The 24,203-nt window shown below is 42.4% G+C and overlaps 7 protein-coding genes across 7 annotated transcripts; 1 reads left to right on the forward strand and 6 right to left on the reverse strand.

The window, feature by feature from the left end:
• Positions 1-417: 417 nt before the first annotated feature.
• Positions 418-1,458, reverse strand: BDB00DRAFT_765199 (glycosyltransferase like family 2-domain-containing protein; the record flags this gene model as incomplete). Its single annotated transcript, XM_053119499.1, has 1 exon — positions 418-1,458. One exon carries the CDS (start codon positions 1,456-1,458, stop codon positions 418-420), a length of 1,041 nt encoding a protein of 346 aa, XP_052978799.1.
• Positions 1,459-1,859: 401 nt separating this feature from the next.
• Positions 1,860-3,471, reverse strand: BDB00DRAFT_429420 (di-trans,poly-cis-decaprenylcistransferase). Its single transcript, XM_053117360.1, has 6 exons — positions 3,186-3,471; positions 2,954-3,093; positions 2,748-2,864; positions 2,526-2,627; positions 2,343-2,457; positions 1,860-2,213 (listed from the first exon to the last, which is right to left on the reverse strand). Exons 1-6 carry the CDS (start codon positions 3,369-3,371, stop codon positions 1,992-1,994), a joined length of 882 nt encoding a protein of 293 aa, XP_052978800.1. The 5' UTR covers positions 3,372-3,471; the 3' UTR covers positions 1,860-1,991.
• BDB00DRAFT_827837 (uncharacterized protein) lies at positions 3,310-4,300 on the reverse strand (the record flags this gene model as incomplete). The annotated part of the gene is made up of 3 exons (XM_053123815.1): positions 3,883-4,300; positions 3,576-3,783; positions 3,310-3,384 (listed from the first exon to the last, which is right to left on the reverse strand). Coding segments are annotated over exons 1-2 (271 nt in total), but the record flags the coding sequence as incomplete, so codon positions are not given.
• Positions 4,301-4,677: 377 nt separating this feature from the next.
• BDB00DRAFT_873294 (uncharacterized protein) lies at positions 4,678-5,174 on the reverse strand (the record flags this gene model as incomplete). Its single annotated transcript, XM_053127071.1, has 3 exons — positions 4,678-4,795; positions 4,861-4,987; positions 5,108-5,174. 3 exons carry the CDS (start codon positions 5,172-5,174, stop codon positions 4,678-4,680), a joined length of 312 nt encoding a protein of 103 aa, XP_052978802.1.
• An 8,525-nt stretch (positions 5,175-13,699) lies between these two features.
• Positions 13,700-14,808, forward strand: BDB00DRAFT_429647 (uncharacterized protein). The gene is made up of 4 exons (XM_053117361.1): positions 13,700-13,902; positions 13,986-14,159; positions 14,231-14,297; positions 14,388-14,808. The coding sequence occupies exons 1-4, from the start codon at positions 13,831-13,833 to the stop codon at positions 14,543-14,545; spliced, it is 471 nt and encodes a 156-aa protein (XP_052978803.1). The 5' UTR covers positions 13,700-13,830; the 3' UTR covers positions 14,546-14,808.
• Positions 14,809-18,070: 3,262 nt separating this feature from the next.
• On the reverse strand, positions 18,071-19,394 carry BDB00DRAFT_909938 (di-trans,poly-cis-decaprenylcistransferase; the record flags this gene model as incomplete). The annotated part of the gene is made up of 6 exons (XM_053128643.1): positions 19,193-19,394; positions 18,972-19,111; positions 18,772-18,888; positions 18,554-18,655; positions 18,371-18,485; positions 18,071-18,244 (listed from the first exon to the last, which is right to left on the reverse strand). Exons 1-6 carry the CDS (start codon positions 19,373-19,375, stop codon positions 18,071-18,073), a joined length of 831 nt encoding a protein of 276 aa, XP_052978804.1. The 5' UTR covers positions 19,376-19,394.
• A 429-nt stretch (positions 19,395-19,823) lies between these two features.
• On the reverse strand, positions 19,824-22,527 carry BDB00DRAFT_827856 (uncharacterized protein). The gene is made up of 2 exons (XM_053123816.1): positions 20,477-22,527; positions 19,824-20,375 (listed from the first exon to the last, which is right to left on the reverse strand). Exons 1-2 carry the CDS (start codon positions 22,312-22,314, stop codon positions 20,219-20,221), a joined length of 1,995 nt encoding a protein of 664 aa, XP_052978805.1. The 5' UTR covers positions 22,315-22,527; the 3' UTR covers positions 19,824-20,218.
• Between the last annotated feature and the right edge of the window lie 1,676 nt (positions 22,528-24,203).

Genomic DNA, 24,203 nt, shown 5'->3' on the forward strand with positions numbered 1-24,203 from the left:
GCTATTAATTATTGGTAGTGTCCGTAGGGGCTGTTGGGATGGTTTTGAAGTTGCTGTTGACGCTGGTGGTGTTGGATATGATCGTCAGCATAATCGATATCATCGGAGAATGGGTCTCGTTGTTGTTGTTGTTGCTGTTGGTGTGCCATATCGCTCATTTCAATTTTATTTTCTTGTTGTCTGTGGTGCTCAGCAGTGTTGTCCGCCGATGAGTTATTCTTTTCATCGTCCACCATCGGCGCGCCAAGACCTTCACCCTATACAAGATTTTTTAAAGTTAGTATATTAGCATGTTTATACTTGGAGAAGTGTAGATCCAATCCCTCCCCACCCCACTCCTTTTTTTTTCTTCTTCTTCGACTCTTTCCACATAGGCACTACGACACATATACACATCTGCCCACTCCATCTCTGTCTCTACCCCCGGGGGGGGGGGAGAACCCCCAAAGTATAAAATTTAAGCGTGCAACTTACATTAGTGAACGTTCGAGTACCCCAAGCTGTAACATGGAGCGTGAAAAGCGCATAAATTTTCATGATGGCAAAGTAATAGTTGAAGATCAGCCAACAAGGAAGCACCCAAATATCGAGAGGACGGTGGAAAAAGTGTGGGATGAGCTTGATGAAACGAGTGACCAAGAGCCAGACAATGTAGGACACGGCAACATTCCATCCAGGCAAAGGAGGATTAGTGGGACCGGCATTCTTTTCTTGCAACGAGGTAAAGACGCCGACGAGAATAGGCCCGGCCAACAAAGTCAAGGGATTGAAGATCTTGTCGACCATGGTGAAAGCCACATAGGGGTGTCTACGCCAAATATAACGCTCCGTGAAAAGCGAGCGGAAATCAGAGCGCCATGTATTACGGGTCCATCGGAGCACTTGCTTCAAGAATCGCCAATTGTTCTTGAACGTCGAGTAGAGTTCTGCCTCTGTACACACTTGAGCATACGTGTTCCAGCCATGCGAGCACATCCATCGAGTCAAGAACTTGTCGTCGCCAGAGTTCAATGGGTACTTGTTGAGCCACAGATCATTGGTGAAGCAGTACTGGAAAGCCGGGTCTTTCAAGATCAGCGTGCGATAGGCTGCGGTACGGCCAGACAAGCAGCAGATGCCGCCATCGATATGCGTGGATGCAGCAATTTCGATATTGCGCGAAGTCAATCGAAATCCAGCCAGGATTTCCCAGAGCGTCTGGTGTCCGTTGGGATCGACCGCATGGACAGTCTGTGAAGTGCCCACCCCGCCCATCTTGAGATCTTCAAAACATGCCAGGATATATTCCAGCATCGTTGGTTTCCAGATGGCATCGTCGTCAGCAAAGACAAGAATCTCGGTTGTGGTGGCATTCACACCCGCAGTCATCTGCAGGCGCTTATTGGCCTTGGGTACAGTAAGCACCCTAATTCTGGTAGGGTCGACTTCGTTTGCAAGCTCCTGCAACGGCTCTCTCATTTGTGTCTCGGTGATAATGACGATTTCTTTCGGGTTGCAGGCTAGCCAGCTTCGTGCGGCAATCTTGAACTCTTCGCCGGCATCGATGGTGGGTACAATGATAGTGACATCATGTTCAGGGCGGTATGTTGGGTTGGCCTTGGGTCGTCGAGGCTTGTATGTGAGCCACGCAATGACGCGGATGGCATACCACAGGTAACGATAGAAACCAATGATGCCTAGCGGCAGGAAAAATGGAAGCAAGCCCAAGTCGTCTGTGAGATACAACATGACTGCCTCTTGTTTTTTATTATTATCTTCGTAAACGAAGTCTGAAGAAGAAGAAGAAGAAAGAGAGAAAACGGACGAGGAAGTGGAAGTGGAAGGAAAGGAGGAGTAAAGTGAAGAAGAAGAAGGGCAAAAAAAAAAAAGTGGTGTTGGTGGGTACACAAGGAAAAAGGTTTTTGTGTTTTAAAAATACTTTTCTGGTAAAAATAACCCCAAAGGGGCACTGCCATCCCGCCCCTCATCGATTGTACCCTTATTTAGTCATTTTATTTCGATGACCGACTGCCTTCATCATCATCGGCAGCAGCTGCAGCAGCAGCTGTGCTTGTAGTAGTAATGCTGCCACTAACAACGCTTTTGTTGTTGTTGTTGTAATTGCGTGATGTGTCATGGTATATTTGGTATTCCAGTAGTATGGGTAGGATCTTCCAAAATGTAATTTCTGGCCACAAGCAGTTTAAAATCTGTATTTGACAATGATCGCTCGCCTATAATACAGAATAATAACAATCAGATAACCCATCGTCGCTGCTTTTTTCTTGCACTAGATCTTTCTTTAATACATCGTTCAAAACTCCCTCTACCGTGTACATAGAACGAAGCAATTGAATGCGTACCTGCCAAAGCAAAAAATCACTGAGTCTAATTTCGCCAGACGTGCGCACAAGGATGTCTAGTGGCGGACTTCTTGAGGTAAACAGATGGTTTTGGATGGATCTCTCCGTAATATCGCTATTTTTGAGCCCATTTGAGTGGAAAGTCCCTTTCTTTTGTGCGCCACAGGCTTGTAAGTCACTTACTCTATGTCCATTTCGCCTTCTTCTACAAGGTGAACATTCTCCTTGATGGCCGTGGCCATTTCATCTCTCGAGGTGTATGCGCAGCAGACATTAACGTATCGCCTATGGTTGTTGTTGTTGTCCCCGTTGTCACTTAGCAACAGCCCTTATAAACTACCATTTCCCGTAACCACAACAACGCTTTCTGAATTCAGAGTAGCAACGGGAGATATAGCAACTTACTCTGTATTGTGTTTTGTCCGGTCCATGACCTCATGTGCTAACTCTACCACATCCGGTGGCAAACAACTAAGGCGACCGCATACTCGCATGCCAACTTTGTAATACGCAAAGCACTCACTAAAAACAAAATTACATGTTTGTTATTTGCCATGCAAAGATAGGCCCACCCCGACACTATTGATAAAAAAAACGAAAGGCTTATTTACTCTTCGGGAATAGTTGCAAAGATCTCACGGAACAATTGCATTAAATAGGCCACTTCCTCTTCCGATCGTTTGAAGTTTTCGATACTAAACCCAAACACAGTGATCGAATGGATACCTAGTTCCATACAAAAGCGCACGACCTGGTTTGAGCCACAGCAAAAAATGTTGTTACTGCTTTTGTGTCTCTTTTTTTTATTTTTTTCTTAGTGACCAAAACAATATATGTATATACCTTTTTCAAACGCTCGCATCCTTCATAGTGACCTGATTTTGTGTCGGAAGCACCCGCTTTTTTTGCGTAACGTCGGTTGCCATCCAAGATGAGTCCAATATGTTGTGGAATCCGACCACGACGTAAAACAGCAATTGCAGCCTTTTGCGCTGCTGCTGTTCCGTAATCGTATATGGTTGAAATCATGGTTGAAATTAATGTAAGTTGTGAAATGTCAAGATCTGAAAAAAAGGGGGGGAGGTTGCTAGGAAATAGGATCTGTCCCCACTTTGTGGTAATATTAGCCAATCATGTGATGAAGTTTGCGAACGCAGTAGTAGATTTGCCCATAAATTATGGTGTGCATTTGTGTATACTTGTTTTGGATTAGACCGTTCAATTTGCATACAGCCCTTTTCAATTTAGGATTCCAAATGTACATCCCACTCTATGTAAATCTCCTCTCGCTCTGTCCCTGAATCCATTACATGAGATAGAAGACCGGAAAGAAGGGAAGGAGTGGATGGAGAGAGACCGGGAGAATCGCTCTTTACAAAACTGATGACGATATGCGCTCAATGACCATGCATTTAAATTTATCGCTGCTTTATTACACGAGGTATATTTCAGAACGGTGCAGGGGCGCGAGTGAGCAAGTAAAAGATTTCCTTCCCTGCTAAGAACCCCCTCTCTCTCTCTCTCTCTATCTCTTTTCCAGAAACCTAGGGAGAGATAGAGAATAAGCACAATGCATATTGTCGATCTACTAGAGTGATAAGGCACGACCGCCATGTGAAACACTGCTGGATACAGTTTTCCAAGGTATAGCTACTTCTGGGTTGATTACCAGCAACATAAACATATTTTATGACTACTACAAAGAAAAAAAAATCAGAGAAAAGGGTTGGCATATGTAAAAACCAAGTAAGAGTGGTAGAGAGAGCGAGAAAACGAAAGGATGTGCATCGCAGTAGGGGATAAGTTTGTTATGTAGTAGTAGGTAATAGTCGGGGGTGGTTTGTAGTTGGAAGTACAGTAATAGTTGTGCGATGGATCGGAAGAAGAACAAGAGGAAGAGGAGTAAGGCGTTTTTTTTTCTATGCGTCACTGTGGATGCTGTAGAGCTTGATAATCGGGCATTGAATACATCATCAGGAACTAGTTGACTCGTGAAGTAGCTCCGGCAACGATATTTGGATCAAAGCCTGAGCTTTGTAAAACAGCAGGCAATGTGTCCATCTTATACAAGTTCCACACTTTTTTTTTCAAGTAGTACCAGTGGTCAGAAACTCATAACAAAGGAAGCACAGTCCACTGCTGAGACACCTTTGAAGCTTTAAGTGAGAACAGTCTTGACAAACTTCGGTCTACAAACAACGACGATATACACTACGGATACGCAACTTTCGAAGGAACGGCGACAGCTTTAAAAAACGGTTGCGACAATAGCGATTACCTATATGCCTATTTATCAATAGGTTGTAAGGAGCTTATAGGTCAAGATATGATTCTGTTATTCCTTTAGCGCCTGACGACCACATGCCTGACAGCTCTCAAACACGGATGATAATGCAAATCGCTCCCACAGACTGTTGATTGTTTCTGTTGCTGCCGCTGGGCTCTGTTGCTGACTATAGAGTGTTACTAGTATGCTCTTCCACAGATTCAGGCGGGAACGTGCCAACAAAAAGATAACCTGACCAAGATGTCATTAATAATTTTGCGACTGGCCAGTTTTGGTCGTACGGTAGGTCGAACATCGTCCTCAAGGCATTGCTTTATAGACGGCAACGAGTGCCGATTTAGCAGCGAGACTGTGCTGGCTGTATCGTTACATTGTCAAAATTCCAACAGGAAATGGCTGTCTGCTGATGCTTCGAATTGTAGAGCCATCATGTTGGTGCTGTTGTGTTGTACCGCAAGATCAATCTGGGCTCACGTACTCAAGACTGTTCCAGCCACTTGATGCCTCCACCACATGATAGGGACTGGTACGCCACTGCTACTCATGAAATGATGATCACCTCCTGAAGCTGCTGCATTATCCGGATTGACTCTGTCATTTATAATTCTTCATTAATGAAACACCGAGCACACTTTTGGAAAGGCAAAGAGAAAACTTGGGTCCAAACTGTTATGCCGCGACATACTGTCCCGACGGATCTACATTACACACTTGCACCAGAAACTGTACCTTCTCTCATCAAGCGACGAGGACACTAACTGTGACGCCAAAGACGACGACGACAATGTCAATTTAGAGGAGTTTACTAGATCCGCTTTTTCTCACGTCATCGTTTAGTGGCAAAGCAAACCCGACTGACAACAGCAGTCCATCACACTAGGTTGTTGATTTGAGTATGAATATGGCTGTCATAACGATTCTGCAAGGAACAAGACAAATTGTGCAAGGCATCGACAGCTATAAAAGAGCGCATCTTAATAATGAATGGTATGTGGCGCGCAAGTGGGATGGCGCACGCAGTACTTTGCCTCTGTATACGTCCTCTAGAATTCATCACATGCTGTTTGCGCTACTGGACATGTTGACTATCATGTGCTGGGAAGAATCAGAACACGATTGGAACGATGGTGGTCGTGGTAATAAATTGCCACTTCTGGTTGCAGACAGGGGTTAGTTTCTGCGTACACTCAGGGAAGCACGTTGCGGTAATTATTATTGCAGCTATAGCCCGTGAGAGCCCATACTTTGAGGTATTTGATATGTGAGCGTGCAAGATTTTCACCAGGGCAGGGTGGTGACATGATCGAAGAAGCGGTAGGAGCTATCAGGGCGGTCTGCTTTACGGGTTACCATTAGCTGTGAGCGCCATGTAGTGACCCCTTCCGTCCAATATCCTGCTATCGTGTTTCTAAAGAGATATCAAAGCTTGTTTGAGTGGCACTGTGCTTTTTGGCAAGGTATAAGCAGAACAAATGGGATGCGGAGGGACGCAGCCAAGTGTCAAGAGCATTTTTGTTGATCTCTGTCAAGTTGGCATACCAACGCGTTGCGGTGCTTTGTTAAAACATGTCGCCATTTTATCTCTTTTTCCTTCTCTTTTGCTCTTTCATCACAGCTATAGTGTTTTCACATATCCGCAATGTTACAACCGTCAACTTCAACAAATCGACTCATCCATCTTAAATTCGGTAATCCTAATCCATGTAGGAGAAGAAGACATGTCTTACTTGGCAAAGAATTCTTACGGCTTTTTCAGAGAGACGATGTCGTGTGTTGACGGCAGGATATCGTGTTCGCGTGGCTAGTATAAGTATACACTTTCATTAAGACGATTACGAAAACCAACAAAAAGACAGCATTATGATACGAGGATGATTCTTGGTCTTTTATTTTGTATGAATATATCATCAGGTAATAGACATCCCGTCAATATAAAGTTGGACAAGCAATATTTGCAGACAAACCAAAGGACTATCAAAGAAAGAAGTTAGAGCAAGCCATACTTGGAGTATTAAGTAAAAGCAAGCAACAATTGAAACAATCACTCACCACTTTGTATTTCCAGAACGGATCGTCGCGGCCCCTACCCTACCCTCCCATTGCTGGGAGAACCTCCACTTTCGTCTGGGCTCCAGAACCTATCATAGATGCAGATAGAAAAGAAACGAAAAACAATTTTCCCCTCGCTCGCTCTTCAGACGTTTTCTTGTGTATATTTTGCAACTAACCTTTCTCTGTGACGCCTCCTCTTATCCGTGTACGTGACCTCACCATACTGCCCAATCCCGTATGGCTGCTTGCTACGGCGGCATGACCCTGACAGTCATCGCGTTTAGTTGTGGCCGCGCTCCACTGCATAGTCTCTACGTGTTGCCGACCCGTGCCCCGAACCTAACGTCTATGCGCGGCCGGTGGTCAGTTTATACGAGTCATTTCCAGGACTCAGCAAGCGTCACAGGGAGTACAGGATCAAGAGGTGGGCGCAGGTCACGATTCACTGGAGAGGTGCATGCGCAATCGAACTTACCATGCTTTCGCTCTTCCACTCGCAAGGTAAACCAAAATTTCTTTTAGGCCTATAGAGAAAAAGGTTAGGCATCGCCCAATCCGCGAACCAATCCTGATAAATCTTAACAGCTACAGCAACGAAAGCACGTAGAAAATCAAGTTATTAAGAAGTAAATACCAGAAGCATGCCACCCTAGTTGAAGAAGCACAGAAAAAATTAGTTACCCTGTAGTCGTCACGCATATCCGTCCGCCGCCGCTACTACTACTACACACGCAAAATCAACGACAATGATTAAAAGAAACGTTGGTGACGCATTGGAAAAAAAAACAAGTTGGAGATTATTGAAAAATGAAAGGTTTTTTTTTTGGGAAAGAGAAAGATTATAGTAGGAAAAAAACTTACACTGTAAAGGCTCCATAGTACACCGCGTGTGTCAAAAGCGGATTCGCCGACAAGGGTTCATAAAGAAAGCTAATTGCCAATGGAGTATGTGTTGGAAAAAAAGAACTCTTTTAAAAGAGCGAGTGAGGAAAGGATTGGAGTAACTCGTTCGCGCAATGCTCTACTTACATGCCCAGTTTTGTTGCCATCACGGTTCTTGTTGAAGAAAGAGACAAGAGTGGTGATGAAAAAACCTTTACTTGACTGTCAAATTATTGAAACAACGACACAACCACTGCGCACTGCCTAAGCCTTTCTGCCTTTCTGCTTTTTTCTGCATGGGATATCATTAAGAGAGAAAAGAGGAGGTTTACACATACACCGAGTATCTCCATGTCTCCCGGTTCGTGCCTCGTCTGCATTACACCCCGGTTTCACCTTGGGACTAAGCTCCGCACCCTTTGCAGGTACCGCTATACTCGCACGGATAAACTGAAGAACCGGATATGTTGTCATGATCACCTTCTTACAACATAGCAATCGTTGCCATCGTTACTTTACCTCACATGCTGCTGCAGAACCCCCATGCGTAGCTCATATAGCTTTCTCTATGTATTTGTTATCAAAACACACCTCCCCTGAACCAACCCTGGCTAGCAGTACCTCCGCCTCTTGTGTGCCCTCTGTGAGTATACTTCAATCCACTTCTTGCACGATTAACCATCATCTTCTCGTTAGTGCATACTGATGAGTTGACAGCTAATTTCGCATTAGTAGTCACTACCTCAATTAGAGAAATCTCCTATTCCATCATTTTCTCTCTTTCTTCCCTGTGAATTTCGTTCGTCTACTTTACACTGTAAACCGTCAATCAGTAGCATTGGTGCATATTATATCTGTTGTCTCGGCCCCAATTCTACCACTGACACAATAAAACAGACAGTTATTTTGAGACAATTCAAGTCTACACACATCAGCACTTTAAGCGTAAGTGGAGAAGCGTAAGTGAGAGGCGTACCCATACACTCTGTTTTTCCGCCTGATACAAAGTGTATGAAAATGTGAATACATATTTTGGTGTTGTCCCACTCGAACAGTCGTATGTGGTGCTGGCTATTCCTAAATATCTATATTTGTACAGTATTTGTTCGTTGCTTTTGTTCTCACCCCTGTACAAACTGCTGCTACCCGTGTCAGTAAACTCGGTAATACATCATTGGCTTGAGACCGTGATCCGACAAACGATCAGGATCTAAGCAATTCTTCCAACCACCTTGCGTTTCTCGGGGAGCGTTCAACTTTTCTGAAGCATACACGTTTGCGCTTCTATATATTTAGTCTTCAGCCTTCAACTTTCCAGGAATTGTTCAATATCAGTACATTAAAACGCGTCACGATTTGAGACGAACAGCTCATACACGATGGTGAAATAGTCAAGTAATTCGGTTGTTGACATCATGCATACAAACAATGACTTCCCATGCTCGAGCAAGGGGCCTAAAAAATTAGACACTCTTACAAGCGAGTCAGTCACATCTCTCGATTACGAATCTATGCTGAGCAATTTTGCATTTGACTTGTTTATATCTGAGAGCACTGACGTTGTGACCATATAGCTTGGGACCAGAGTTTTAATAAGAATGCTATCAGCGTAAAAAAAAGAAGGGAAAGTGGTGGCACGAACATGTTGTTGAAAAAAAGATCCGGATGGCGACTGTCATTTCTCCTTCTTCTCGACCATCATCCTTCAATAGTAAAAGCATTCTTGTAGATATAACTTGGTTTTACGTCGCCATTTCTGTGGCTGCTTAAAAATGAGAATACAGTCGTAAGCGGAGGAGATGAGATGACTCGGTTGTTGCGCGCTTGATACAATTGACAGATGAAGAATCATATATTCGTAAGCAAAATCACGCGTATAATAATATTATTGCATCGTTTACTCATACATTCTTCAATACATTGTGCCACGCCAACTCTTACCAGCAAAAGTAAGCTGACTGATGCAATTGGCAATCTGCATTGTATATGTTTATAGCATGATGTGCCATATAAATTATTCATGGAGGTTATGCGACAGAGATAATGCGAGGATGATAACTAAAATGATGAAAGGGTCATTTTTCGCCTGTAAGCACGAGGGAGAAGTAACGCAAGCTCAAACGCTACTGACAAGGTGAAATCCGTTTACGAAAGACGAATGGTCAAGAGAAAAGTGGTACTTTTTTAGACCGGAGAATAGCGGGAAAAAAGGCATCCTACTTGCGTTATAAAATATCGTATAAGCCTTTTTAAACCAAGCTTTGACAACGCGAATCCACAGCAGTCGGTCAAGCTTGAAGTCAAGCGTGTCTCACTTGCTGCCGTTGATGGCCATTTGTTTCAAACGGATCTTGCATCACAGAAAAGAAAAACACAGACGCAGCCTCGTTTCTTTCTTTTAAGAACCGTCGACACTATCTTAAAGGCACTACCACGCCACGCAAAAAGGCTCACTCGGGATATTGATACCTGCAGCCATCCTGGTTACAGATTTGAACCTGAACCAGATCCACGGCTTGTTCTTGCACAATTCTCTCCCTCAACCTCGAGTTAGTGATTTATCCTGGTCCCCAACACCCATCTCTCTCTCTACTCTCTACCTGTTGTCTCTAGTAAAGCCTATGTATATTTTATTTATTTTTTCTTCTCTTTGTAATATTTAAGCATCACTTACCATCGCTTCATCGCTTTCCACAACCAGTTTTTCTTCCCCTGAGGGGTTTCCCGCATGTCTCTCCCCCTTATATCAGCTACAGTGGTTCCCCGTTTAAGTTCAGCCTCAACGGGGTCTATAAAGTGCTGAAACTACTGTGGGTGTCACATACTATAAGGGGGTATAGAAATAACTGAGGGTTTATCTTGTTGAGTGTGAAATTAGACGGGGAACCACTGTATATATCATATTTCCTTAGATTTATAATTGCTGGCAAATTGCCTATCATAAAGGATGTTGCCACTTTGCCATCTTCACCTAAATGCTGTTTGAACTGCAAAAGACGGAGTCTGGCTGTAGGTGAACTGAGTATATGTGGCGATGATGCGATCATCGAAACACAGCCCATATCTGCATATGCACAGCTATATACTTTGAAGAGAAAACACGGTACGTGTGCTGCATATATGCACTCGTGCATAATGCTCTTCATTTCCACATATACGACGCAGAATACAGAGAAGGTATGAGATTTCTTCTCCAAGAAATACATTAGCTGTCAGCACATTTAGAATAATAGTATTTATATTCAACATTTGTGTAATGGGCTGTCAAGTTAATAGGTAGTATGTAGTGTTACTATTTCGTCAACTTTTTCTATATTGATATATAGCCAGATGTGCTCAATTGATAATCCTTGTGTGGCGTAACAAGGTGGGCTAGGCTTGATTTAACGCATAGGGTTTTTATTTCTATATCATATGCAGCATAATCTACAGATGGCGTTACAGTTCCTAGCCCCTTTACATTGAAGAGGTAGATTGGCAGTCAGTCTTTTAGTATAAAAGGTTCGCTTTTCTACAGAACTTGCTCTATATCAAATATTTTTGTGATCCTCACTCAATTGTAAGTCATCTTTTCTTTATTTCACTACTATGCACCTTCATGTTTATTCAACTAACCATTGACATGTACACGCTTATAGTAAACAAGACGAACATGGTTCAAGTTTTCTCTCTCCAACGCCTTTCTCTTTCCGTGGTTTTGGCCTCGATGCTGGCTTCCGTGCTGGTTTCTGCTGATGATAGTGGCACTTGTATCGCTACTGGGGATCCTTGTATTCCTGGTGGTCCAATTTCTTGCTGCTCCGGCACATGCGAATTGAATACGTTGGGAGTTTCTCTATGCCCGTAATCGAAATCATGAGTGAAATGCAAAGATGAATGTTTTGCGCGCTTAAACTTTCTTGCGCACATTTTCACGAATAAAGTGGTTTTAAAGTGTCCAAAATCAGCTTACATAAATCATTATGGTGCAAGACAGCTACAACCAGCCAAATTTAGGGCCTACTTTTAAAAAGTATCTAGTCACCTAAAGTTGACGATATTAAATTTTTATTGCGTTAAAAACGTTATTTCGATGGAGGAGAATAATTTTAACGCAGCCGATTTTTGTTTAAAGCAACACAGCCCAAGAAGAAGGACTTCAAAGTCGGGATATGCTTATAAGTGCAGCCCAGATTTGGCCGGCCGGCAATATTACCTATAGCCAATAAAATCACATATAACAGCCAAAGTGACTGTTTATATATGGGCAAACTATGATCCGGTATAGACTGATGTCTTTCTCTTCTGTGTTTTAGGATCTAATAAGAGACACGATTGTGCACATCGTGCTAAGCGAGAGGTGTAGAAACGATGCAATTACTCATTCAAAAGCTTGCAAGTGACTGTACCAAAAGTTCTTGATGAAATCATATTGAATATAATATGTAATTTTGAGCGAAAGGCTTGGTGCTACATCGACGCATATTACCAAGGGTACCAAGGCCGTGAGGCTCTGCAAATGGTAAAAAAAGTACAAGTCTCAGCATAGGGTCGCAGTAAATGATTAGTATTTTTCGATGTTTAAAATAAAAAAATTGGGCCGTTTTTTTGGGAAAAGTACGGTTATAGCTGTCTTGCACCATACTTGACATTTTCTCTTTGAACATGTTAGCAATGAAGAGTATAGAACAACAGGTTTTGTCATTCAAACAGACACAAAGAGATTTCTCTTCAAAAAACTACATAGGGCAAACGCAGGCTCGCGACAATTTTCGCAGCGCCTGATATTTAGGAAGAACGTTTCTTTTCTTCAAGATGTGACAGTTAGCCGCTATTACTATATATACTCATCAATATCACTTATCGAATAAACGTTGTTCCCTTTCATTTAAACAATCCCTTTCACACAAGAGTAGTACATAAGATACCTAAAAAATAGAGATGCACGTACTTATCGGTACTGTGATTTAGTTTCTGGCATTAGGATTTTGCTATCATAATTTAGTAAATTCGGTTGGTGTTGCACCGAATAACTTGAAAAAGGGTTTCTGATCTGCATAGAGCGAATTCGTGGGAAATAAAGGTGACGAAAATCGAAAACTCCTTTCCTCTGACTCAATTTGCTTCATACTGGAAGAAGCAGAGGTCTTGGCTCCGAAACCACCGTGCCTTATTTTTCTAAAACTATTTAAGCAATTGAGTACTTCTGATTGCTGGTTCTTCCAGCTTACGTAACTGATAAGTACTACACGCTAAGTTACAACAGCAACAGCAACAACTCTTATATTACAAACCACGAGTCAGGAAAAAGGGATGGTAAGAGAACATTGACGTCTTGATCTCTGGTGCTGGACCACTTGCACTGCAGGAAAAAAAAACCTTAATATACCTCAAAAAACCTGAATAAACCTGAATTTAGTTCAACCAGGACCACCGTTGTTGTACCAAATGAAACTTCCGACACACCTGACCACATTTTTTTTTTCATCTCATCAATATGTCAACACCTTCTCTATCACGGAAAAATAATTTTATGCCGCCTGCGGTTGACCATTAACACCAACAGCTGGCAGGGTAACAATCGCGTTCAGCAGTCCAGGCTTATACGTATTGGTGAAGTTATGGTGTACTTTCAGCATTATGATGTAGACGCTGCCAGATTATTTGCCTTGGTGAAAGTATATGACGCTGAAAAGTCTAATGACAGTGGCACGTGGCTGTATCGCACGATGGAGTTGTTAATGTAAAGCATATCAAACAGCTGGTGTGCAGTATTGAAAGTACATCGAAGCGTCACTACGTTTGCAGGTCACAAACGAGACAACGAACTTCTTGGTGAACTGCGGTATCTATGGTGATTTCCATTTTAGGCAGTATCAAAACAAAGTTGATCCTTTTCTCCTCATTTGTTTGCCCTTGCCTCTCCTTGTATGCTTCATCTTGCCGTTTGAAAAAAAAAAATTTTCCTTTTATTATTCCTTCTCCTCTTTCGTCAATAATAAAACATCACACAGAAACAACTTAACATGAATCCTCAAATCCCAGCAATTCTTAACGCTATCAAAAACAATAAAGATTCAATGCTTGCACTTGCACGGTCGGTCGGCTCCTTGGCAAGGGAAGTTGATGTCACAGTAAGGCGTTGGATGATCTTTCCACATCAGTAACTCTTATAGTTGGGGATGTACAGTGCTGTCCTTTCATGTCCATCTGTAGAATCTTCCAGCTCCGTATCAAGAGCGTTTTCTTCTGGGCTGTTTGACGGCATACTCACAGACGAAGTTTGTAATGGAGGAGCTGACCAGTCTGTGCCACGACGTTGTCAGGGAGCACCAATTGGATATCACGCGCAGCGACGAAGTCAATATCAGGGACAACATATGGGGACGATCTGGGATAATGGTCGATGGTATTCTCAGCAAACCTGATATTGATTTGCTTAGAACGAGCTGGTCAGCGATACCAGAGACGACCTTGAAGGCGCAACAAGATTTATAGAGCGCATGCTAAAGATCTGCACCCTTGGCTGCGTGCGTGAACAGTTGGGCTACAAACAAAATCCTGCAACTTCGGGGGATCGCGCAATAACTTACAGCGGCTTCAACAACCAAAAATCAGTAAGTACATACTAGGAGTATTAGCGTTTCCGGTATATATGTATATAATGCTTACCTTCAAAATATTACAGTTTTTAAACGCTATCAGACATTATCAAGCGCTCCACAAGAGGAAACATGTGTTTTTTCAGAATAAAGGTATATATACTCTACCAATGCTGATGTATTTGACGTACTTCATAGCACACACACTGTTTGTACTCAACCAGCGTTCGTCAACACCATGAGGTTGCGTTGCCGTCGACATCAAACACAGACGACTGTTCAAGGCTCCTAGTGTAATAGTCGGAAGACGAAGACGCGTCGCAACTGCCCAGTGTGTTGCTCTCCTCTTTAAGCCAAGGTATACAGTAGATCAAAAATCCATATTGCATGGCATAGAATGAGCATCCATGATATACCAACCTAATTAAAAGAGAGACTACATCACGCAAACGCGCCCGTTCATGCGATGGATCTGCTAATGACTTCACTGACAGCACCAGTGTTGCTCGCGTCGGTGCTCGTAATGCTCGTGGTGTTCGCTGTTGCGGTCGTGTTGGCAACTAAATAGAATTGAACACTTATTTGCTTGTGTACTACACAATGCAAAAATGATTTGTCAAAGATTTAATATAGAAAGCAAAATTTAATAATAAACATATTGTCATCCAATCGAAATCAGTTTTTTAGCATATATAATATGAAAGAGGATCAATGAGGAAATGTGAATAGCTGATGAAATATCCAATGATGCTCCCAAACGGATCAGCTATACGTACAACGACCAATAAGACACGATGTATGTACCCAATCATAAACACAGTTGAACGCATTCCACACTTCAGCCGACCAATAAAACGAATCAGAGAAACCAGATATTATTAAGGTATATTCGAGTTTTCTCAGGTTTTTTCAGGTTTAAAAAAAACCTGAATATACCTTAATTTGCCCGTTTCAGGTTTTTTCAGGTTTTAGGTTTTTTTAGGTTTTTTAAGGTATATTAAGGTTTTTTCTTTCCTATAGTGTACCTGCAGCCATCCTGGTTACAGATTTGAACCTGAACCAGATCCACGGCTTGTTCTTGCACAATTCTCTCCCTCAACCTCGAGTTAGTGATTTATCCTGGTCCCCAACACCCATCTCTCTCTCTACTCTCTACCTGTTGTCTCTGGTAAAGCCTATGTATATTTTATTTATTTTTCTTCTCTTTGTAATATTTAAGCATCACTTACCATCGCTTCATCGCTTTCCACAACCAGTTTTTCTTCCCCTGAGGGGTTTCCCGCATGTCTCTCCCCCTTATATCAGCTACAGTGGTTCCCTGTTTAAGTTCAGCCTCAACGGGGATCTATAAAGTGCTGAAACTACTGAGGGTGCTACATACTATAAGGGGGTATAGAAAAAAATTGAGATAACTGAGGGTTTATCTTGTTGAGTGTGAAATTAGACGGGGAACCACTGTATATATTCATATTTCCTTAAATTTATAATTGCTGACAAATTGCCTATCATAAAGGATGTTGCCACTTTGCCATCTTCACCTAAATGCTGTTTGAACTGCAAAAGACGGAGTCTGGCTGTAGGTGAACTGAGTATATGTGGCGATGATGCGATCATCGAAACACAGCCCATATCTGCATATGCACAGCTATATACTTTGAGGAGAAAACACGGTACGTGTGCTGCATAGATGCACTCGTGCATAATGCTTTTCGTTTCCACATATACGACGCAGAATACAGAGAAGGCATTAGACTTCTTTTCCAAAAATTTATTAGCTGTCAGCACATTTATTTATATTCAAAATTGGGTAATGAGCTGTCAAGCTAATAGGTAGTATGTAGTGTTACTATTTCGTCAACTTTTTCTATATTGATATATAGCCAGATGTGTTCAATTGATAATCCTTGTGTGGCGTAGCAAGGTGGGCTAGGCTTGATTTAACGCATAAGGTTTTTATTTCTATATCATATGCAGCATAATCTACAGATGGCGTTACAGTTCCTAGCCCCTTTACATTGAAGAGGTAGATTGACAGTCAGTCTTTTAGTATAAAAGGTTCGCTTTTCTACAGAACTTGCTCTATATCAAATATTTTTGTGATCCTCACTCAATTGTAAGTCATCTTTTCTTTATTTCACTACTATGCACCTTCATGTTTATTCAACTAACCATTGACATGTACACGCTTATAGTAAACAAGACGAACATGGTTCAAGTTTTCTCTCTCCAACGCCTTTCTCTTTCCGTGGTTTTGGCCTCGATGCTGGCTTCCGTGCTGGTTTCTGCTGATGATATTGGCACTTGCTATGCTTCTGGTGATTATTGTATGAGTCCAATTGCTTGCTGCTCCGGCGAATGCGAATGGACTTCGTTGGGACCTCAATGCACGTAATCGGAATCATGAGTGAAATGCAAAGATGAATGTTTTGCGCGCTTAAACTTTCTTGCGCACATTTTCACGAATAAAGTGGTTTTAAAGTGTCCAAAATCAGCTTACATAAGTCATTATGGTGCAAGACAGCTATAACCAGCCAAATTTAGGGCCTACTTTTAAAAAGTATCTAGTCACCTAAAGTTGACGATATTAAATTTTTATTACGCTAAAAACGTTATTTCGATAGAGGAGAATAATTTTAACGCAGCCGATTTTTGTTTAAAGCAACACAGCCCAAGAAGAAGGACTTCAAAGTCGGGATATGCTTATATGTTTCACCGGTATCATGCAGGGCGTGCCCCGACCGTGTCGCCGCCTGTTTCTAAATAGGAAGATACGTGCACCCGTTAGCACGGTCTCAGCAACAAGATCCCAGAGAAAAAGTAAATGGCAGGTGCCGGGAATGGTTGACATTGTGAAAAGAAAGCTCACATAAATAGAGGTTACTTCTGTGGTGGCCGATGCACTTCAACTGAAAAGAGTATTGGCAGCGATTTCTTCGAATTCATAGAATATGATACGAGAGGAAGACTACAAACTAAAGAAACATTCTCAGTTTTTGGTACAATATCATACACAAAGCTGTCAAACAGCTAGACGAAGGAGATATCAAATGCAATCTTCGCCTTCCTCATAAAGTACATGATGGTCGCTAATGGTTGGCCATATTTATGTATTATATGCGCTTACCATGCACAGCGCACCAAATTCAAGACGGTCAGATGTCTTTGGCCCAACCGAGTGTGATCGATCCTGTCCTCTACCTGGCAACCTACTCTCACGACAGGCACCGGTAGCTGAAATGGCAGTTGCATTGGTTTCCCTCGCATCCCCTCCAAGATTGTCGTTGTGGCACTCAACAAGCGAAGCGCGAGCACTGCAACAATTGTCCGAATATTATGCACCACTACTAATAGAGCTTCTCACGGCGTTTGGCACCTTACTAGAAACATCAGTTCGATATACACGTCTTTGGCTGCATTTTAATTAGGTGCCACGATCGGATGCAGCTCTCACCAAAGGTAAATCGTAAACTTGTTGGCCAGCACTCATTCGAGTGCCTCGTAAAATTTACCGCCTAAGCCATCCTGTCGCCGACTACACCTCAGGGACGAACCAGCCCCCCATTATGAATGCTCTCCAAAGCGATTCACTTATTATCAGCTTCTTCTCGAAACAACGCTTGCGAATTTTCAGTGCGCCATATTCGTATCCATAACTCACATGTATTCTTTCTCTCTCCATATATATTTTTGTTTGTCATGTACACATCCTCGTCTCTTCTCTGGCCACAATTTTTCCCTCCTAAAGATTTTTTCAGCGATGGCACCATATTCACCGTTTTATGTACTCTTTAACAATTTAGCTCCGTAACGTAGCCTAGTCTCATTATTAATACAGTAATAATAAATCATAATTTCTCAACTATTTGCGCCAGTATGTACTATGAATTCCATCGGCAGCAGCTGCTGCGCTTGTAATATCAATGCTACTATGTACTAGCAATGTTTTTGGTTTTTGGTTTGGTCTTGTTGTTGTTGTTGTTGTGATTTTTGCGTGATGTGTCACGGTATATTTGGTATTCCAGTAGTACGGGTAAGATCTCCCAAAGCGTAATTTCTGGCCACAAACAGTTCAAGATCTGTATTTGACATTGATCGCTCGACTAATACACAAAATAATGATGATAAATCATCTTCTCGCCCTAGATCCTTCTTTTATACATCGTCCAAATCTCCCTCTACCGTGTACACCTAACGAAGCAATTGAATGCGTGCTGAATGTTTCATACCTGCCAAAGCAAAAAATCACTGAGTCTAATTTCGCCAGACGTGCGCACAAGGATGTCTAGTGGCGGACTTCTTGAGGTAAACAGATGATTTTGGATGGATCTCTCCGTAATATCGCTATTTTGGAGCCCATTTGAGTGGAAAGTCCCTTTCTTTTGTGCGCCACACGCTTGTAAGTCACTTACTCTATGTTCATTTCGCCTTCTTCCACAAGGTGAACGTTCTCCTTGATGGCCGTGGCCATTTCATCTCTCGAGGTGTATGCGCAGCAGATATTAAGGTATCGCCTATGGTTGTTGTTGTCCCCGTTGTCACTTAGCAACAGCCCATATAAACAACATTTCCCGTAACCACAACACCGCTTTCTGAATTCAGAGTAGCAACGGGAGATATAGCTACTTACTCTGCATTGTGCATTGTCCGGTTCATGGCCTCATGTGCTGACTCTACCACATCCGGTGGCAAACAGCTAAGGCGACCGCATACTCGCACACCAACTTTGTAATACGCAAACGACTCACTAAAACATTATATGTCTGTTAGTTGCCACGCAAAGGTAGGCCCACCCGAACAATATTGATACAAAAACGGAAGGCTTATTACTCTTCTGGAATAGTTGAAAACAGCTCACGGAACAATTGCATTAAATAGGCCACTTCTTCTTCTGATCGTTTGAAGTTCTCGATACTAAACGCAAACACAGTGACCGTTTGGATACCTAGTTCCACACAAAAGCGCACGACCTAGTTTGAGCCATAGCAGAGGACGTTGTTACTGCTTTTGTGTCTCTCTATTTTTCTCTTAGTGACCAAAACAATGTATACCTTTTTCAAACGCTCGAATCCTTTATAGTGACCAGACTTTGTGTCAGCACCCATTTTCCTTGCGTAACGTCGGTTGCCATCCAAGATGAATCCAATATGTTGTGGGATCCGACCACGCCGTAAAACAGCAATTGCAGCCTTTTCCGCTGCTGCTGTTCCGTATTCATATATGGTTGAAATCATGAGTGAACCAAGGGAAACGTTTTCAAGAGTTGGGAAAAAAGGGGTGTGATGATTACAAAAAATTAGGACTTGCCTCACTATGTGAATTTGTGCATAAACTTTATTGTGAATATGTGTGTACAACTCCGATTAAATCATACAGTTTGCATACTACAGCCCTTTTCTCTTCCTAATAGTTCCAAGTATACATCCCAGTCTATGTAAATCTCCTCTTGCTGTGTCTCTGAATTCCATTACACGGACTATACAAAGACCGAAAAAAAGGAAGGAATAATGGAGAGAGAGCGGGAAGGAACGCTCTATACAACTGATGCAATATACAGTTGTATTACGCGGGTTATGATACAGAACGCCGCAGGGGTACGAGTGAGCAAGGAAAGAAAGAATGATAAGCACATTGCATATTGTCTATCTGATATAATGATAAAGCAACGGCTGAGTAAACACTGCTGGATACAGTTTTCGTTTGGTTTTCTTTTAATATATTAGAAAGTAAAGCTACTTCTGGGGTGTTTTTAATACGCAAATTACCAATAATATAAAGATTTACATGACTACTAGCAAGGAAAAAAAATTAGAAAAAGGATGGTATATATAAAAAAGAAAGAGTAGTTGATAAACAGGGCTAAAAGAAGAGAGAGTGAGAAAACGAAAGGATGGGCATGGGGGTAGGGGATAAGTTCGCTATGTAGTGGCAGGTGATAGTAGGGGGTGGTTTGTAGTTAGATGAAAAATAGTAGTGGTAGTAAAAGTAGAAGTAATAGTAGTACGATGGATTGGATGAACGGCAGAAGATGGGGAGCAAACGGAGGAGGAGGAGTAAGGCGTCTGTTAATTTCTTTTTCACAGGGTCAATGTGGATGCGGTAGAGCTTGATAATCGGGCACTATTTACATCATCAGGAACAAGGTGACCGATGTTACTGCTACCCGGGGTAGCTCTAGCAAGGACATCTGGATCAAAGCCTGAGCTTTGCAAAACAGCAGGCAATGCACCCATCCTATAAAAGTTCCACAAACCGTTTATTCTTGTTAGCGAGCTGTTTGATTTCCAGTTGTTACCAGTGGCCAAAAAAATCATAGTAAAGTAACCATGTTTTACCTGCTCAGACACATTTGAAGCCTTAAGCGAGAACATTCTTGGTATACTTCGGTCAACGAGCGATGACGATAGGCACCGATACGTAACTGGCGAAGGAACGAGTAAAACTGAACAACAGCTTCAAGACGATCGCGACAATATCGATCGATACATGCCCATTCATCAAAATAGGACGTACGGAACCGATAGGTCAAGACTTGCTTTTGCTCTTCCTTTGGCACCTGACGACCACACGCCTGACAGCCCTCAAACACGGGCGATGAAGCAAATCGTTCCCATAGACTGGTGATCGTTTCTCCTGCTGCTGCTTGGTTCTGTTGTTGACTGAAATGCTCATGCACAAATCCAGGCGGGCACGTCTCAACAAAACACGTCTTGACCAAGATGGCATCAATGATTTTGCGACTGGCCAATTTTGGGGTGGGACCAAATCGTAAGGTAGGTCGAACATCGTCCTCGAGACATTGTTTCATGTACGGCATCGAGTGCAGTTTTCGAAGCGAGACTGTGCTGGCTGTATCGATAAATTGTCGAAATTCCATCAGGCAATGGTCGTCTTCTGATGCTTCGATCTGTAGAGCCATCATGTTGCTGTTGTTGTGTTGTACCGCAAGATCAATCTGGGCTCGCATCATGACTGTTTCAGCACCCATGTTCATGCTTCCACCAGATGATAGGACTGGTGTGTCACTGTTACTCGTGGAATGGTGATCATCTCCTGCTGCTGCGTTATAGTTGTTACTGCTGCTCGATTGTGATTCACAGTAACCCGATAATGCTGATGACGGTCGTGGTGGTGGTGGTGCCATGGATTCAACAAGTAACCCGATATCTTTACGCAATGTCTGCAATTCTGCCTCGACTCGAGAAAGTTCAGTTTCAGCCTCTTCCAACTGTTGCTTGGACTTTTCGTGCTCGACTTGAATCCGTTTTTTTTCCTCCTTTTCAAACTGTACCATCTCGTTGGCTTCTTCAAACAGTCGTTGCGATAATTCCTCAAGTTCCCGCTTGACCGATTCTTTGGACTGTTGGATTTCTTTGACTTGCATCCGTTCACCTTTGCATTTGTTGTGCAATATCTTGAGATCCTGTTGTAAAGATTCCAGTCCGACAGTACGACGTTCGATCGAGGCTTCTTTGTTGTGGATATCCGTCACAAGTTGTTGGATTTGTTCTTGGTATTCTCGTTGCTTTTCTTGTAAACGTTGCAGTTGTGATTCGCTTCGTTCGATCGTTTGAAAACCCAGATTTCGCTCTTGTTGCCATTCTTGAAGTTGTGGTAATGGTTCGTCGCATAGCCCACAGTGTTCGGAATCGATTGACACTAGCCAATGATGACATGCACACACGTCAGGTAATTGCTGCTTAGGGTTTTCATTACTATGATGGTGGTGGTGGTGGTGGTGATGCGGCGATGGTGTGATGGGGCTGTTGGTATTCGAGCTACTGTTGCTGGGTGTATAAAAACCGCTTTCGGTCGATGAACGAGTGGTGCCAGGTACGTCCGACGATGACGATGACGATGTCCGCTGTTGTTGTTGTTCTTCTTCTTGCTGCTGCTGCTGGTGTGGCATGTGCGATATGTTGACGCGTGCAGGCTTAATTGGAGTGGGATGGCCGACGACAGGAGTAGCGTTGCGTGCTTTTGTCGTTGTAGGCGGCTTGTCAAAGGCCGCTTGAAGTTGACTGTAGAGATGAGCAATATTGTCTATTCGTGGTGGTGGTTGCTGTTGCTGCTGATGTTGTTGTTGCTTGGAAGGAGCAGAAGGAAAAGTTTCGACCCTTGTGTGTAGCTTTTGCTGCAAGACACCCCCTACTCCTTGTTCGTGCAGCTCCATTAAAAAAAATTACAAAAAGAGAGAAAGAGTGAGAGAGTGCGGGAGCTAGAGAGGGGATATAGAAATAAGAAATAGTAAAAAGAAATAATAACAAGGATAACAAATTAGAAAGAGAGATAGGACCAGGCCCCCAAAGAACCCTGTAACTGTGTATCTTTGTGGGTGCTTAGTGGCCTATTAGTGCGTGCCGTGGTGGGTGGGTGTGTGTGTTTGCACGCACTAGCAAAGGGGAAAGCTGAGTTTGGTGCTAATCGCAATCATCCATCTAAAATGAGTTACGAGGTGGTGAAAAAAACGCTATCGACTGCCCCGCCGTAATACAACAACCATGACAAATTCTCACACTTTTATATAGCAACAAAAAAACCTTTCTCTCCAGTCCAGGTACCGAAAACAAATCAAGCCACACTCATTCTGGACTTCTTCCAGAACAAATGAAAGACCCTCGACTCTTGTCCGTTTACTTTTTCTTTTGCTTCTATTATACTGCGTGTAATATAGGACTCTCTTTGTAATTTTGTTAGTATTAAGCTCAGCTAAAACTTTAATATTTAGCTAAAATGATGCACGATTCACACTATTGCAACAACAGAACAAAAAGTGAAATCTATACAGAATTAAAACGAAGTGTAGCATTATGGGGGCCAAAAAGCTTCTTGTGATACAATCGTGCTATGTTTCTTTTCTTGTACTAACGCTAACAACATATAATAACAAGGTTCTTCGATATTCTTTGCGCGTCGTTGCAAAACAAAGTAAATGCTCGGCTGTCAAATATCGGTTGAAATATTAACATATTATCTGATAGCGACCGCTTTATCTCTTCTTTTCAGTGTAATCTTCTTTTATATTTAGACTCAAGTTTGGGAAGTCTTACTAGACGAGCCGCTGTTCTAATCGCTTTTTAGCGTATATGCGTTTACAATTGCTAACTGTAACTGTACAGTCTATAAGAATCCTTTAGAGAATAGAAACTCGCGGAGGATACCGCATTCTCCTCTCTTATGAGACCGTACGTACAATGTGTTGACGAGAAAGGAACCCTTGGATTTGTTTATGACCAATTGTGGGCTCCATCGTACGACCGGTTATATTGATCGTCTGCGATCGTCGAAGCGTCAGTAGTTCGAATTAAAAGGTCGTACTTTCGACGTACTAAAAGGGAATTTTTCCTTCGTACTTTGCCCTACATACATTGGCTTAGTGTCATCGTATTGTTGAGCGACATGGAAAGGAGCGCCATTGTGGTCCTCGGAAAAGGTATATAACATTGTCCGACACCAAAGTACATCCGGGCACTTATATATCAGAGAAGCATATTTCTGTTCCATCCAGATTACGCTGAGACCAACATCGTTTATTTGATCAGGTGCCCTATCCTCAAATGCAATAGTAGCTGAAGCTTGTTGTTCCTTAAAAGGTTTTTTTTGGGGGTTTCATTCGCGCATCATACCAAAAAAGACTTGTCATATCGTCCGGATGTTGATTATACAAAGTTGTTATATGTTTTCCTCCACATAATCGTGTCAAGCAATGTGTTGAAAATAACCATTCTACTTGTAAGCTTAGTTTCATCATGTGGGTGAGTATTCATTGAATCAGTACCTTCAGTTTATAATCTTGCATATCAAAAACAGGCACTTGCTTTTGGTGAGTTTGATAAATAATCAAGAGAGATCGTCAATCTTTACTCAGGGCTAGCACGATCTATGTACCTCTTGCTCACGCTTACAGTATAAGTTGAAACGGTGAAGCATATTGAAAATGAAGTGTCTATGCAGATAAATAAACAATCGAGCATGTAATGCTAAGAAGTATTGTTTACGATAATCATTTAAACATCAAGCGACACGACGAGTCACGACAAACCTGGGAGGGGGGGCGGAACT

Source organism: Zychaea mexicana (genome assembly GCF_025766255.1).
Source record: "Zychaea mexicana strain RSA 1403 chromosome Unknown BDB00scaffold_46, whole genome shotgun sequence".
Taxonomy (NCBI): domain Eukaryota; kingdom Fungi; phylum Mucoromycota; class Mucoromycetes; order Mucorales; family Lichtheimiaceae; genus Zychaea; species Zychaea mexicana.